The following is an 18,012-nucleotide window of genomic DNA, read 5'->3' as shown; positions in this document are numbered from 1 at the left end:
AAAAAAAAAAAAATTTTGGCAAGGATGCAGAGTGAAGGGAACTCTTATACACTGTTGGTGGAAATGAAATTAGTACATCCAAATTCGTATATCCAAATTAGTACATTCAAATTTCAAATTAGTACATTATGGAAAACAGTAGGGAGATTCCTCAAAATATTATAAATATAACTACCATATGATACAACAATCTCATTACTGGGTATATGTAGAAAGGAAATATAGTTGTAACTTTTTAAAGTACTGCAATTCGTGTTCAAATCAATAAATATATATTGAGGATCTATTATGGAAAGGAAAGACATTGCTGTATACTCTTTAGAAACCATAGTGACAAGAATATATGTGCTCCCCTCAATATGCTTAGAGTCTAAACAGGCAATAAAACAAATGTATAACTAACAAGAATATAAGGCAGAGGAGGAGAGATCCAAGATGGCTGATCACTAGCAGCTCGGGCTCCTAGCTCCCAGTGAAAGCGCAGAGAACAAAAGGACGCCACACTTTCAGACGAATATTTGTTGCTCACGGACCAGGAGATTCCCAGGAGAGGAGCCCCACGTGTCACCAGGGCGACTCTTGTGGCCGGCGCGGCGGTTTCGCTGGTGCCTTAGCACGCCAGTTTTTGGTGCAGAGTCCGGAGATTCCTGGGCAGAAAAGCACCATCAATCTTAACACTGCTATTTTGGCCGGCGCAGTGGACTGCTCAGATTTCGGCGCTGGGAATCAACAAGTTGGACGTCTGCTCAGAGACCTAGTTAGAAAGTCGGTAATTACAAAGACAACAGATGGATAAATATATAATGAAGGGAAGAAATCAGCATAAAAAGGCAGAGAATACTCAAAATCAGAATACCTCTCCCTCTACAGGGGATCGCAATTCCTCATCAGTAACGGAACAAGGCTTAATAGATTACGAGTGTGTTCCAATAACAGAAGCAGGCTTCAAAACGTGGGTGATAAGAAACTTCTGTGAATTAAAAGAACTTGTTCTAACCCAATGCAAAGAAACTAAGAACCTTGAAAAAAGGTTTGACGAAATGTTAACGAGAATGGACAATTTAGAGAGGAATATAAGTGAGTTGATGGAGCTGAAAAACACAACATGAGAACTTCGCGAAGCATGCACAAGTTTAAACAGTCGAATTGATCAAGTAGAAGAAAGGACATCAGAAGTCAAGAACCAGCTCAGTGAAATGAAACGAGAAGACAAGATTGGAGAAAAAAGGATGAAAAGGAATGAGCAAAGTCTCCAGGAAATATGGGACTATGTGAAAAGACCTAATTTACGTTTGATAGGTGTACCTGAATGTGATGAAGAGAATGAATCCAAGTTGGAAAATACTCTTCAGGATATCATTCAGGAAAATTTTCCCAACCTGGCAAGGCAGGGTAATATTCAACTCCAGGTAATACAGAGAACACCACAAAGATATTCTTCAAGAAGACCAACCCCAAGGCACATAATTGCCAGATTTATTAGGGTTGAAATGAAGGAGAAAATACTAAGGGCAGCCAGAGAGAAAGGTCAGGTTACCCATAAAGGGAAACCTATCAGACTTACAGCAGATCTCTCAGCAGAAACCCTACAAGCCAGAAAAGAGTGGGGACCAATATTTAACATCCTTAAAGAAAAGAACTTTCAACCCAGAATTTCCTATCCAGCCAAACTAAGCTTTATAATCGAAGGAAAAATTAAATCCTTTGCGAACAAACGAGTACTTAGAGAGTTCACCACCACCAGGCCTGCTTTACAAGAGCTTCTGAAAGAAGCACTATACCTATAAAGGAACAACCAATATCAGCCTTTCCAAAAATATATCAAAAAGAAAAGAACATTAACACAACGAAAAATTTACACTAACTAATGGGCAAAACAGCCAGCTAGCATCAAATACTAGTATTAAAGTTATATATATTCTAATTGGATAAAAAGCCAAAACCCATTGGTTTGCTGCATCCAGACCCATCTCACATGCAACGATACACAAAGACTCAAAACAAAGAGAAGGAGGAAGATTTATCAACCAATCAGAGTAAAAATAAACAAATAAAAAGCAGGAGATGCAATTCTCGCCTCTGATAAAGTAGACTTTAAAGTAACAAAGAGCAAAAGAGGCAAAGAAGGACATTACATAATGGCAAAAGGATCAATGTAACAAGAAGAGCTAACGATTTTATAGATCAACGAGACAGAAAATTAACAAGGACATCCAGGACTTGAACTCAGACCCGGAACAAGTAAACTTAATAAACATTTATAGAACTCTCCACTTCAAATACATAAAACATACATTACCACCTCACACCTATTCCATAAGTGACTACATAATTGGAAGTAAATCACTCCTCAGTAATCACATAGCATTTCATAGGTTTAAATGAAATATTGATTGACTGTTTATTTGTTATTTTCTTCCCTTATTCCTTCCTGTTTACATCAAGTATAATTATTGGTATAAAAGAGGTTTTCAATACCCATTACTAAACTGCATTCTAGCCTGGGCAAGAAAGCAATACTCCCATTCTCTCTCTCTCTTTCTCTTCCTTTTTCCTCCTCTTCTTTATTCTTTTTCTTTCTTTCTTTAAAAAAAAAAAAAAAGAATATAAGGCAGAATAGTTAAAATTATAGGGCTCAAGAAAGGCTCAATGGATACATGGCATCTGTGATAGGTACTGAAAGCTGTTCAAGATGATGCTAATTGGAGACTGATAATAAAAGCCATTTCAAATCAAGGGAATAGTATACACACACACACACATTATTCACATAATACACATCACCTATGGATATATTATCAAATTTTATAGGAGTATGAGTATACTGCAATTGAACCGAAGAGCTAGTTTGTGTGTATTTTTCATTTTGCCTCTACCATTTTATTTTTATTAAATGACATAAGATAAGAGAGACAATGGATATACCAAAGGAGAACCTAGCCTGAAATTTCTAAGGCAGCTTCCACCACTCTTCTATCTAACTTACAATTGAAAGATAAAAATTATGTATATTTATAGTATATAGAAAATTTTTTTCATAAGTGTATACATTAAAAAGCACCAACTCAAACCTCCAAACCTCTTGAGATTTAGCACCCACCATTTAACTCAAAATAGATCTACAGAAAAATGAGAATATTATTTGCACCTAATTGAATAAATTAAAAATCTATTTCCAATTTGTTGACATTGACAACTAGAAAGATAATTTGGAATTTTTGCTGCATTGGTGATCTAAGCAAACACAATAAAACTAAATGCTCCTTAATTTTAATTTGTTTGCATTATACCCCATAAATTACTGTATGCAATTGTTAGTGAATGATGCTGGATGTAACTGACACTAACTTTATCTGTGGTATCTGAATAACACTAGCTGTGCCAAATTATGATCAAATCCATTATTTCTTTTACAGAGGGTAGAAATTCAATTACATGGGTTTGAATTTTAAAAAATATGCATTACATCTTATACTTGTTTGTGATAAGAACACTTAAAAACAATTTTCAAATATATAACATATTGTTATTAATTTTAGTTACCATGATGGACATTCCTTGTATCTAACAAAAACTTTGTGTCCTTTGACCTCTCCCCAGTACCCTTATTTCTTGGTCTCTGGTAACCAACATTTTAGTCTCTGTTTCCCTGAGTTCAACTTTTTTAGTATCTCTATGTAAGTCAGATTGTGTGGTATTTGTCTTTTTGTGCCTGGATAATTTCACTTAACATAATATTCTCCAGGTTCATCCATGTTATCCTGAATGACAGGATTTATTTTCTTTCTTGAGGCTGAATAATAGTTCATTGTGTATATATAGTACATTTTCTTCAACCAATTCATCTGTTGATGGACACATAGGTTGATTCCTTATGTTGGTTATCATGAATAATGCTGCAATAAATATGGTAGTACAGATATTACTTTGGCATAGTGATTTTTATTTCCTTTAGATATATACTTAGTAGTAGAATTACTGGATCATAGACTTGCTACATTCTTTAAAAAAAGTTTTTAGAGGCATCTCTCCACAGTTTTCTATAAGGACTCAGCAATCTACATTCCAACCAAGAGTTTACAAGGGTTCCCTTTTCTCCATACCCTCACCAACAGTAATCTCTTACCTTCTTGATGATAGTATCCTAACAGGTATAAGGTGGCACCTCATTGTGGTTTTAATTTATATTTCCCTGATGATTGGTAATGTTAATGCATTGTTTCACATACCTATTGGCTATTTGTATGTCATCTTTTGAGAAACGTCTGTTCAGGTCCTTTGCCCATTTTTCAATCAGGCTGTTTATTTTCTTACTATTGAATTGTTTGACTTTCTTATATATTTTGAATATTAACCCTTTACCAGGTATATGATTTGAAAATATATTTTCCCATTCTGCATGTTGTTTCTTCATTCTGTTTACTGTTTCCTTTGCTGTGTAGAAGCTTTTTAGGTTAGTATAATTCCATTTGACTAGCTTTTCTTTTCTAGCCTCTACTTTGGGATCATATCCAAAAAATAATTGCCGAGACCAATGTTATAGAGCTTTCTCCTTTTTTATCTAGCAGTTTTATAGCTTCAGATCTTAAGTTTAAATGTTTTATCCATTTTGAGTTGATTTTCACATATGGTGTGAAATGAGTGTCTAATTTTATTCTACATGGGAATATTCAGCTTTCCAAGCACCGTTCATTGAAGAGATTGTTCTTTTTCTATAGCTTTGTAGCAGATTTTGAAATCAGGCAGTGTGATGCATTCAGCTTTGCCCTATTTGTTCAAGATTGCTTTGGCTATTTGAGGTATTTTGTAACTCTATACAATTATTAAAATTGTTTATCTTTCTTTTTCTGTGCAAAATTCATTGGAATTTTGATAGGAATTGTATTGAATCTGTATATTATTTGGGATAATGTGGGTATTTTAACAATTTAATTCTTCCAGTCCATGATCCCGGGGCATCTTTCGGTTTAGTTGTATATTCTTCAATATCTTTAATCAGAATTTTGTAGTTTTTAATGTATAGTTTTTACACTTCCTTGGGTAAATTTTTACTAAGTATTTTGGATTTTTGTAGCTATTGTGAATGGAATTACTCTCTTGATTACTGTTTGGCTTATTCATTGTTAGTGTATAAAAGCTCTGCTGATTTTTGTATATTGATTTTGTATTCTTTGTGAAAGGAAAATAAATCTTGGGGCCTCCAAATCACTAAGCTAAAGTGAAAAGTCAAGCTGGGAACTGATTAGGGCCAAGCTGCCTCCCATTCTATCCAAAGTCACCCCTCTGCTCACTGAGATAAATGCATATCTGATTGCCCCCTTTGGAGAGACTAATCAGAAACTTGGAAGAATAAAACTATTTGTATATTATCTACCTATGACCTGGAAAACCCTCTCCTGGCTTCGAGTCTCACCTTTGCTTCAAGTTGTCCCACCTTTCCAGACTGAATCAATGTTCATCTTGAATGTGTTGATTGTCTCATGTCTCCCTAGAATGTATAAAACCAAACTGTGTTCTGACCACCTTGGGCACATGTCATCAGGACCTTCTGAGGCTGTGTCACAAACATATGTTCTCAACTTTGGCAAAGTTAACTTTCTAAATTAACTGAGACCTGTCTCAGATTTTTGGGGCTCACACCTTCCACTTATTTATTGTAACATTTTTTTGATGGAGTCTTTAGGGTTTTCTATATACAAGATTATATTGTCTACAAACAGATATGGTTTAACTTCTTTCTTAATTGAATGCCTTTTATTTTATTTTATTTTTTGACCAAATGCTCTGGCAAGGACTTTCAATACAGATAGTCCCTGTCTTATGATGGTTAACTTACAAAATTTTAATTTAAAGTAGTGTCAGAGCAATGCAATATCAGCACAAACCATACTTCGAGTACTCATACGACCATTCTATTTTTCACTTTGAGGACTATTCAGTGAATTACGTGTGATAGTCAACAATTTATTATAAAATACGTTCTATGTTAGATGTTTTCTGTCCAACTTTAGGCTAATGTAAGTGTTCTGGCATATTTAAGGTAAGGTAGGCTGAGATATGATGTTTGATAGTTTATATCTATTAAATACATTTTGAACTTACAATACTTTCAACTTACAATGGGTTTATTCAAATACAATCCCATCGTAAGTTGAGGAACATGTGTACTCTGTTGAATACAAGTGGGAAGAGTGGGTATCCTTGTCTTGTACTTGGTCTTAGAGGAAACACTTTCAACTTTATACCATTGAAAATGATGTTAACTATGGAGTTGTCATATATAGCCTTTATTGTGTGGAGATACGTCCCTTCTATATCTAATTCATTGAAAGTTTTTAGCATGAAATGATGTTGAATTTTGCCAGATGCCTTTTCTGTATCAGATTATCATATGGCTTTTTTTCTTCATTATGATAATGTGGTGCATTACATTTGTAGCCACATTTATGTTATTAATAGTATAGCGACCCTTTCTGTATTTGGTTTTCATTTGCCTGGAGTATCTGTTTCTTTCTCTCCACTTTCAGTATATCCATGTACTTAAAGGTGAAGTCAGTCTCTTGTAGGCAACATTTAATTGGGTAATATATTTTTTATCCATTCAGCCACTCAGTGGTTTTGGATTGGAGAATTTAATCCATTTACTTTCAAGTAATTATAGCAAAGTAAGAACTTAGTACTGTGATTTTGTTGTTTTCTAGTTATTTTGTAGATTTTTTTCCTTCTTTTACAGTCTCACTTTGTAATTAGATATTTTTCTCTAGTGTTATGCTTTGAATTTTTACTTTTTATCTTTTGTGTATCTACAAAGCTTTTTGCTTTCTGGTTACCATAAGACTTACATAAAGCATCTTATAGTTATATAACAGTATGTTTTAAGCTGACAACAATGTAGCTTTAATTTTCTTTCCAACTTTTATTTTAGGTTCAGGGAGTACATGTGCAGGTTTGTTACATGGGTAAATTGCGTGTCATAGGGCTTTGGTATACACCATATTTTTTCATGTAGGTAATAAGCATAGTACTCAACACGTAGTTTTTCAATCCTCACTCTCCTCCTACCCCCACACTCTCAAGTAGGCCCCAGTATCATTGGTCTTCTGATTTTGTCCATTTGTACTCAATATTTAGCTCCCACTTATAAATGAGAATATACAGTATTTGGTTTTCTGTTCCTGTCTTAATTCACTTAGGATAATGGCCTTCAGCTCCATCCATGTTGCTGCAAAGGACATGAACTCATTCATTTTTGTGACTGCATAATATTCCATGGGGTATATGCACCATATTTTCTTTATCCAGGCTACTGTTGATGAGCAGTTAGGTTGATTCCATGTCTTTGCTATTTTAAATAAAACTTAACTTTTATTTTATAAAAAATTTTGCACTTTTACTCTTTGCCCACATTTTATGTTTTCATTCTCACAATTTGCATCTTTTTATATTGTGTATCCTTTAACAGATTATTTTATCTCATATTATTTCTAGTATTTTTCTCTTTTAAGCTTCATACTAAAGATTTAAGTGATTTACACCCCATTCTTACAGTATTAGAATATTCTGAATTTTACTTTGTACTTACTTGTTACCAGTGAGTTTTATACTTTCATGTTTTAGGTTACTATTAGCATCATTTTCTTACTTTAAATAATTCCTTTTCACAATTTCTAAGGCAGTTCTGGGGTGATGAACTCAGTTTTTATCTTGGAAAATCCTTATCTCTCATTCATTTCTGAAAGACAGCTTCTTTGCCAGATAAATTATTCTTGGTTTGCAGTTTGTTGTTGTTGTTGTTTTGGGGGGTTGTTTGTTTCTGGGCATTTTGTATACATTATCTGTCTCTTCTGACCTCTAAGAATTCTGAGATTCTGTTCATAGCCTTACTGAAAACCCCTTATATGTGATATGCTTCTTTTTCTTGCTACTCTCATGATCCTCACTTTGACTTTGATTTTTGAATCTTTGGTCATAATATTTCTTTGTACAGTTTTGTTTAGATTGAATGTGATTACCTTTGCCCTTTATGTATCAGAAAATTTATCTTTCCATAGATTGTAGAAATTTTCAGCTTTTTAAATAATATAAGATTTCTGTGCTTTAATATTTCTCTTTCTCTTCTTTAACTCATAATTTACAATATTTGATCTTTTGAATCTGTTCCATAAATTGTTTTCTTCTTTTCTTTATATATTTTCAAATAACTTGTCTTTCAACCTTTTTTTTCTATGTTGATGCATTCTGCTATTGAAAATATTAATTGTATTTTTCATTTTATTGTATTTTCAGCTCCAGAATTTTTTAAATAGAATTTTAATCTCTCCATAATAGCAGCCAATACTGTGGATATCTGCAGTTGTGGTGAGAATTGCTGGGACCTTTAATAACAGTCACTACTAGGTCTTTCAGTCTTTTATTTTCCTGCTGGAGAAGATGTAATTGAAGCAATCTATTTTGGCATTGGGTTAAGTTTGCTAGCCCTTTCATATTTGTGGTGGCACTGGAATCTGATGAGTGGATCAAACACAGGGCTGAGGCCTCAAGGACAGGCTTGCAAGGAGGGAATAATGACTCTCGAGTCTGGGGCAGTAATGGCACTGGGCTCAGGGCACAGGTTCATCCATTGCCACATTGATAACTGTATGCAAGGCATGGGTGATTATGAAACACCTGGGAAGCCAAAAAAGAAGGCAGGCTCAGAGTTCACAGGACATAGCTCTCTATGGTGACTATGCTTACACCCAGAGCATGGGCATACTCAAGAGACCATGACTTCAAAGAGAAACATCTGAACTCGCTCTGTATGACTGTGCACTACAGTGTCTAAGACATTTATACATTCTTCTGTTGATAAATGCTTAGATAGATTCTAGATCTTGGCTATTGGGAATAGTGTTCCAGTAAACATGAGGACACAGGTATCCTTTATATATACTGATTTATTTTCCTTTGGACAAATAGTAGTGGCACTGTTGTATTGTATTGTAATTCTATTCTAGTTTTTTGAGAAATCACCATATTGCTTTCCATGGCGACACTAATTTGCATTCCTACTAACAGTACATAAACATTCCATTTTTGTCCACTTTCTCACCAGCTTCTGTTTTTGTATGTTTGTCTTCTTAATAATAGTGATTCTAACTGGGATAAGATGGATCACATTGTAGTTTTTATTTGCATTTCCCTGATGATTATGTAGAGCATTTTTTGTTTGTATAACTGTTGCCCATTTGTATGTCTCCTACTAAGACATGTTAGCTCATGTCCTTTGCCCACTTAGTTGAATTATTTATTTTTTATTGTTGTATTGTTTTGAGTTTCTTGTATACTCTGGATATTAGTTCCTTTTTTAGATCAACAGTTTGTAAATATATTCTCTCATTCTGTAAGTTACCTCTGCTCTCTGTTGATAATTTCCTTTGCTATGCAGAAACTTCTTAGTTCACTATAGTCCAAATCAAATTTTTTTTCTAACTTTCACTTTAGCTTCATGGGGTACATGTGCAGGTTTATTAGATATATAAATTGTGTATCACTGAGGTTTGGTATACAAATGATCTTTTCACCTAGGTAGTGAGCATACCTAGGTTGTTGTTCAGTTATTACCCCTTCCCTCTCACCCTAACTGCTATAGTAGTCCCTAGTGTCTACTGTTTCCATCTTGATGTCCATGTGTACTCAATGTTTAGCTTCCACTTATATGTGAAAATGTGTGGTATTTGGTTTTCTCTTCCTGCGTTAATTTGCTTAGGTAATGGCCTCTAGCTGCATTTGCACTGCTGTAAAAGACATGGTTTTGTTCTCTTTTTATAGCTGCAATAGTATTCCATGGTATATATATATTCCATTTTCTAGATAAAAGATTTTATGTATATATATACACAAAAGCATGTCCATATATATAATCTTCTTTATCCACTCCACTGTTGACGGGCATCCAGGTTGATTTCTTTTACTTGCTATTGTGAGTAGTGCTGTAATGAACACAGGAATGCATTTCTCTTTTTGGTGTTGTTGCCTGTGTTTTTGAGGTCTTTGCCTGAAAATTTTTGCCTAGACAAATGTACTGAAGTGTTTTCTTTGTTTTCTTATAGTCGTTTCATAGTTTCAGGGATTACATTTAAGTCTTTAATTGATCTTGAGTTGACTTTTGTATATGGAGAGGTAGTGGGACCCATTTTCATTCTTTCACTTATTGATATACAACTTATTTAACACCATTTACTAAAGAGGGTGTCCTTTTTCCAATGATGTTCTTGATATCTTTGTTGAAAATCAGTTGGCTATAAATAAAGGAAATTATTTCTACATTCATTATTCTGTTGAATTTGTCTATGTATGCTTTTATATCAATGCTATGTTGTTTTGGTTACTTAATCATTATAATATAGTTGGAAGTCAGGTAGTGTGGTCTCTCCAGCTTTGCTCTTTTTTCTCAGAATTGCTTTGGTTATTTGGGTTCCTTTTGGTTTACAAGTGCATTTTAGGATTGTTTCTTGACATTGGTATTTTGAAAAGGATTGCATTGAATCTATATATTACTTTTAGTAGTGTGATTATTTTAATGTTAATTATTCCTATCCATGAGAATGGGATGTCTGTCCATTTATCTGTGTTCTCTTCCATTTTTATTATCAGTATTTTGTAGTTGTCCTTGTAAAGGTCTTTAACCACTATGGTTACATGTATTTCTGGGTATTTTTTATAGCTATTTTAAATGAGACTATCACCTTGATATCTTTCTCAATAAGTTGGTTATTAGTGTTTAGAAATTCTACAGGGATTTGTATGTTGTTTCAGTTTTCTGCAACTTTACTGAGTTTATTAGATCTAAGAATTTTTGGTGGAGTCATTAGGTTTTTCTAGATAAAAGATACCATTTGCCTTAAGGAACAGTTTGACTTCCTCTTTTCTAATTTGAATGCATTTTATTTATTTCTCTTGCCTAATTGCTCTGGCTAGGACTTCTAGTATTATGTGGAATAAAAATGTTATTGTTAAACTAGCCATCCATCACTTGTTCCAGTACCTAAAGGGAAAGCTTTCAGATTTTCTCTATTTAGTCTGATGTTAGCTGTGGGATTATCATATATGGCTTTTATTATATTGAAGTATGTTCCTTCTATGGCTAGTTTATTGAACTTTCTCATTATGAAAAGATGTTGAATGTAATCAAATGTTTTATCTTCATCTATTGAGATGATCACATGGGTTTTGTCCTTTATTCCATTGATGTAATGTATTATATTTATTGATTTACATATATTGAACTATCCTTGCATTCCTGGGATGAATTCTACTTGATCATGGTGTATTTTTCTTTTGATGTACTGTGTAATTGGTTTTCTAGCATATTGTGGATTATTTTTGCAACTCTGTTCATTAGGCATATTGACCTGTAGTGTTATTTATATGTTACAGCCTTGTCTGGATTTGGTATTAGGGTAATGCTGGTCTCATAGAATGAGTTAGGGAGAATTCACTCCTCTTCAGTTATTTGGAAGAGTTTGAGGATAATTTGTGTTACTCTTTATAAGTTTAATAGAGTTCAACAGTGAATCCATCCAGTGCTGACCTCTTTTTGTGTTGGAAGATGTTTTTATTACTAATTCAATTTAATTACTTGTGATTGATCTGTCAAAGTTTTCTATTTCTTCCTGAATCAATCTTAGCAGATTGTTTGTATCCAGGATTTATTTATCTCCTCAAGATTATCCATTTTGTTAATGTATAGTTGTTCATAATAGTCCATGATGATCTTTTGTATTTTTGTAGTATTTGTTGCAATGTCTCCCTTTTCATTTTTGATTGTATTTATTTGGATATTCCTTTTTTTTTCTTAATTAGCCTAGATAACAGATTATTGATTTTGTTTAGTTTAAAAAAAAAAAAACTTTTGTTGATCTTTTATGTTGTTTGTATGAGTTCCTATTTTATCAGTTCTGCTCTGATCTTTATTTTTTTTTTCTATTAAGAATTGATTTGGTTTGTTCTTGTTTTCCTACTTTCTTGAACTACATCATTAGATTGTTTGAAATCTTTCTACCTTTTTATATAGGGTTTTATTACTATAAACTTTCAGCACTGATTTTGCCATATCCTGTATGTTTTGATATGTTGAGTATTGATTTTTATTTGTTTCAAGACATTTTAAAAATTTTGTTCTTAATATTTTCTTGACCTAATGCCCATTCAAGCACATGTTATTTAATTTCAATGTAGTTTTTCCATTTCTAAAGTTCCTCTTTTGTGTACTAACATGGTCAGTCCTGGAGAATATTCCATGTACTGATAAGAAGAACTTGTATTCATGCAAGATATGTTCTGTAAGTGTCTGTTAGGTCCATTTGGTCTAATGTTCAGTTTACATCCAATACTTCTTTTTGTTTTCTGTCTGGATACTCTGTCTAATGCTTAGAGTGGGTTGTTGAAGTTCCCAACTATTGATGTATTGTAACCTATCTCTCTCCTTAGATCTGATAATATTTGCATTATATATCTGTAGACGATGGTGTTGGGTACATATATGCTTAAAATTGTTTTATCCTCTTGGTAAATTGTACCTTTATCACCATAGATTGACTTCTTTCTTTTCAATTTTTTTAACTTAAAGTCTATTTTATCTAAGTATCACTTCTCCTGCTCCTTTTGACTTCTCATTTGCATTGAATTTTTTTTCTATAGTTTTATTTTCAGTCTGTATGTGTCTTTACCGGTGAGATGAGTTTCTTGTAAGCAGCATATAGTTGGGTGATGTTTTTAAATCCCTTCAGCCAATCTATATCTTTTAAGTGGAAAGTTTAATCTGTTTATATTCAAGGTTGTTGTTAATATATGATGGCTTAGTCCTGCCATTTTATTAATTGATTTCTGGCTGTTTTATGTATCTTTTGTTCCTTTCCTTTTATCTGTTAGCTTTTTATTGTGATTTGGCAGTTTTCTGTATTGGTACCATTTAAGTTATTTGTCTTCTTTATTCGTTTGCTCTACTAGTGCATAATAAACTTTTGTGTGTTTTCATAATGGTAGATATCATTATTTCATTTCTGGTTATAAGACTTTTTTCAGCATTTCTTGTAGGGTCAGTCTAATGGTGAATTTCATCAGCTTTTGCTTGTCTGGGAAATAATTTCTCTTTATGAAGAATATCTTTATTGGGTATATTTTTCTTGAATGGCAGAATTATTTTCCTTTTTTTAAACTTTGATTAAATTATTCTCTTCTCTCTTGGCCTGTAAGGTTTCTGCTAAGAAATTCACTGTTTATATGATGAGTGTTCATTAAAAGTGACCATGGGCTTTTCTCTTGCTATTGCTGTCTTTGTCTCTGAATTTTTACAGTTTTATCTGATGTAAGTATTATTATGTATATCTAGTTGATCTTGTGTGTGGGGTGCATATTTGTTTAGAATCAGTATCTCTTCTTTCTAGTTGGTTCCTTTATATAATGACCTTCTTTGTTTCTTTTTACTGCATTGTAATGTACTGTGAGGAAGAACTTTCTGAATTCTATCTCTTTGGGGACCTCTGAGTTTCCTGTGTTTGGCTGTCTAAATCTCTATTTAAAATAGACTTGAGAAGTTTTCAGCTATTATTTTGTCAAATTGCTTTTCTCTCCCTTTGGTTCTCCCTTTGCATTTGGGGTCACTAGAAATACAAATATTTGTTTCCTTTATCATGTGCCAAATGTCACATATTCTTTATTCATTCTTTTTTTTTTCTATCATCTTTATTTTCATCTGAGTAGATCATTTCAAAAGAACAATTTTCAGGTTCTGGACTTTTAAATTCTGCTTGATCTAGTTGATTGAAGCTTTTAAATGTATTTTGTATTTTATTCAATGAATTATTCAGTTCTAAAATTTCTCCTAAGTTCTTTTTAATGATACCTATCTATTTGATAAATTTCTCATTTATATAATGAATTATTTTCTGATTTCTTTGTGTTATTTATCTGTGTTCTCTCATTGAGCTTTTTAAAAACTGATATTTTGAATTCCTTTTCTAGGATTTAATACATTTATTTTCTATTATAATTTGTTGCTGGAGAATTACTATGTTTAGAGGCATAATCTTTCCTTTTTCATGTTTCTTATGTTCCTACTTTAACATATGGTATATGAGATGCTTTTTCCCATTTTTGAAATTTGCTTTTTTAGTAGATGACTTTTTCCTAAAGATGAATCCATGAATTTGGTTGTATAAGGCACATGGTGTTGGTTGGTTTAGTTGATGTTGATCAAATTCTAGGTGCATGCATTGTGTGGTTGTCATATGTTTCTTACACTGTAAGCAGTATTAGTATTGTTTTTTATTTCCTCCATGGCTTTAACTACTAATTTTATATAGTATTCTAACCTTATTGTCATTTCAACAATATTTATAGAATACTAACAAAGAGAAGATTCCATATCCATAACTCACTTTTTTTGCTTATCCGTAAGAAACCAGTATGTATCCATTCAAGTTTTATTATAAGATTGCAGCAATTCTGTCACATTTTCAGGCTCCACCTCTAATTTTGTTCCACTTGCTATTTTCACCACATCTGCAATGACTTCCTCCACTGAAGTCTTGAAGCCATCAAAGTCATCCAATAAGAGTTAGAGTCAAATTCTTCCAAACTCCTGTTAATGCTGATATTTTTACTCCTTTCATGAATTACATATCTTCTTAATGACATCTAGAATGATGAATCCCTTCCAGAAGGTTTCCAATTTACTTTGCCCATACTCATCAGAGGAATCAGTATCCATGTTAGATATAACCTTATAAAATAAGTTTCTTAAATAATAAGACTTGTAAATAAAAATTACTCCTTGATCCATGGGCTCCATAACAAATGTGTTAGCAGATATTAAAGCATTATATATATCCATCAGAGCTCTTCGATGATCAGGTATATTGTCAATTATCAGTAATCTTTTGAAAGGAATCTTTTTTTCTGAGCAGTAAGTCTCAATAATAGGCTTAAAATATTCAGTAAATAATGCTTTCCTCCATGCCTGTTGTTTTATTGATAGATTGCAGCCAGAGTAGATTTAGCATAATACTTAAGGGTTCTGTAATTTTTTAAATATATGTATTATTGCATTTTAGGTTTTGGTGTAAAAGTGAAGAACATACAAGATTATTGCATAGGTACATACATGGCATAATTTTTGGAATGGTAGATGTGCACTGGCTTCAACTTCAAGCCACCAACTGCATTAATCTTTAACAGTAGTCAGCCAATCCTTTGAAGCTAAGCATTTGTATCTCCTCTGTAGCTACAAAATTCCTAGATGGCATCTTCTTTCAATAGAAGGCTGTTTCATCTACATTGAGCAACTGTTGTTTAGTGTAGTCACCTTCATTAATAAATCTTCCTATATCTTACCTATAACTTCTTGATAACTTTCTGCAGCTTCTGTATCAGCATTTTGTTGGTTCACCTTGTACTTTTGTATAAAGGTGACTCCTTCTCTAAGCCTCATGAACCAGCCTCTGCTACCTTCAGAGTTTTCTTCTGCAGCTTCCTCACCTTTCTCAGCTTTCATAAAATTGAAGAGTTAGGCCTTTTTTCTCTGGTTCAGGTATTGGCTTCAGTGAATATTGTGATTGGTTTGATCTTGTATCTTGTATCCAGACCACTAAAATTTTCTCTATATTACCAGCAGGGCTGTTTACCCTTCTTATATGTGTGTTCACTGGAAGAGTACTTTTAATTTCCTTAAATAACTGTTTTTTTTTTTTTTTTTTAATTTACAACTTGGTCAACTTTGACACAAGTCTTAGAGTTTGGCCTGTCTCAGCTTTTGACAAGCCTTCTTCACTAAGCTTAATCATTCCTAGCTTTTGATTTAAAATGGGAGACAGTGAAATCTTTCTTTCACTTGAGCACTTAGAGGCCATTTGTAGGTTATTAATTGGCCTGATTTCAATATTTTTTCATCTCAGAGAATAAGAAGGCCTAAGGAGAGTAAGGGAGATGGGTAATGGCCAATTGGTAAAGCAGTCAGAACACACACACTTACCAGTTAAGTTCACCATATGATATGGGCATGGTTTGTGGTATTTCAAAACAAAGTAGTAACATCAAAGGTAACTGATCACAGATCACTGTAACAGATAAAGTAATAATGAAAAGTTTGAAATACTGTGATAATTACCAATATGTGACACAGATACAAAGTGAGCACATGCTATTGGAAAATTGACTCTGATAGACTAGTTTGATACAGCGTTGCCACCAACCTTCAATTTGAAAAAATTGCAATATCTTAGTGCAGTAATGTAAAGCACACTAAAATGAGGTATGCCTGTATATATCTTACTCTGCTTATTGGGACACCTTATTGAAGAATATATTTGTCCCAGCTCTAAAACAATGTTCTTTCATTTTTGCATTAATACAGTGAATAGATTCCATAAATGTTTCCAACAGTGTTCTTTTTTCCCAATGTTAATACTTTCTTAATGAACTTGAACAAAATGTATGAGAAAAAAAAAGTTCCTGGTTAGGATCTGGGGATTTGAGTTCTAATTAGTCTAATTTTCAGAGGTTCCATTTCCTTGCCTATAAAATAGTGATAAGCAATCTGCTCACCTCATAGAGCTTCTGACACATTTCTTAATTAATTAGCTAATGATAAAGCCAGTTTTTTTTCTTAACTGATTCTGTTATTCTCTCATCTTATGCTTGCTATTGTCTCATGTTTAGGCCTTTTTTTGACTTATCTCACATTCAAGCATCTATACCAAATTAAAATTCTACAAGGTGCATCTACATTTCTCCTCATGACTATGTATATGATTTAATGTTACCACTCCCTGAGTTGTATCAGTTAGATTCAGGATGATATAACATCTGGTCACCTACAGATAATTACTCTGCCTATTCTAGGATTGTTTAATATCAAAATAAGTACCATGAATTAAAAAGTTTTAGCAAAAGATTGAATTTAACACTCAACACTGGTATGACTCCTTGCCAAGTCATTGGTAAGGCTTCTTGCCAAATATTCTTAGATTCATTTTAGTATTCTCTGCAAGAATGCAGAGAAAGGACTTATAGCTTCATGAACCATCAAGAAAGAAAAGTCATTCACCATGACTGTAAAGTCTTTGAAAAAAGTAATTTTTTTTTAATTTCCCCATCTTTGACAGAAGGTGTTAAATATATCAAATATTTTTCTTTTACCTCAAAATATGGTATCTTTATATGAAATTTTTCTTAGGTAATTTATAAACAATTATTTTTAAAGGAGTTTGTTGTTTATTTGTAGGAACAAGCCAGTTATGATGTGACACGCTATGAAAGCATTTTCTACCTTTTCTGGGTTCTGGAGCAGCTTCTTCAAAAGGAAACCAAAGAAGGCAACAATTCAAGTATAGGTCATGATGACAAAGAAATCAAGAAATTCCTTCAGAAGCATGATGACATTATTATCCAACTTTCTGATGCATTTCCTTTATTTACTTTTTATTTATGGAGAGTGGGCATTCTTTTGAACTCAGCAGAGATAGAAACTCTTAAAAAATAGCTCAGTTTCTTAGCAATTTACCACGTTAGAAGCACAATAAAGTAGAATATATGAAAATCTCATACTGAAAAGATTTTCAAAAATATTTTAATTAGAATTTTAGAATTGATCTCTAAACATAATTATCAATTCAACTTAATGGTTAGTCTTAAATGTGCATGAAATTTTGTGAGTCATATGTCTATACTAAAATCAGCCAGTTTCAGTTGGTAGTGCCATCCTTTTTCCTATGTAACTGTATCTTATTTCATTCAATGTAGTTTAGCTCTGTTATTCTGTAAAATGGACCGTTAATTGTTTGTCTCTTAAAAGATACTGAAATTGTGAAAGATTTCCATGTAATTGATGCTAAATGGTAATGAAAGAGATTTTTAAAGTTTTGTTGCATTATCAACACAAATTGTTTGAATATAAGTGGCCATAAATGCAATTTTTAAAACTTTTTTCTTACATAGTTGAACTTACATCATTGCTTTCATCTTAGAGGAGAA

General features: G+C 32.8%; 1 protein-coding gene across 1 annotated transcript in view; it reads left to right on the top strand.

Annotated features, from left to right (window-relative positions):
• Positions 1-17,521, top strand: part of MEI4 (meiotic double-stranded break formation protein 4) — a 222,041-nt gene extending 204,520 nt beyond the window's left edge. The window contains exon 5 of the mRNA XM_012471784.3: positions 17,264-17,521. Coding sequence (XP_012327207.2) covers positions 17,264-17,521 — 258 coding nt within the window. The remainder of the gene's footprint in view (positions 1-17,263) is intronic.
• The last annotated feature ends 491 nt before the right edge of the window (positions 17,522-18,012 follow it).

This window comes from Aotus nancymaae, unplaced genomic scaffold (genome assembly GCF_030222135.1).
Source record: "Aotus nancymaae isolate 86718 unplaced genomic scaffold, 86718_ANA_hifiasm-v0.15.2.pri h1tg000040l, whole genome shotgun sequence".
In the NCBI taxonomy this organism is placed as follows: Eukaryota; Metazoa; Chordata; class Mammalia; order Primates; family Aotidae; genus Aotus; species Aotus nancymaae.
Note: the sequence above shows the minus strand (reverse complement) of the source record. Positions and strands in the feature narration are given on the sequence as shown.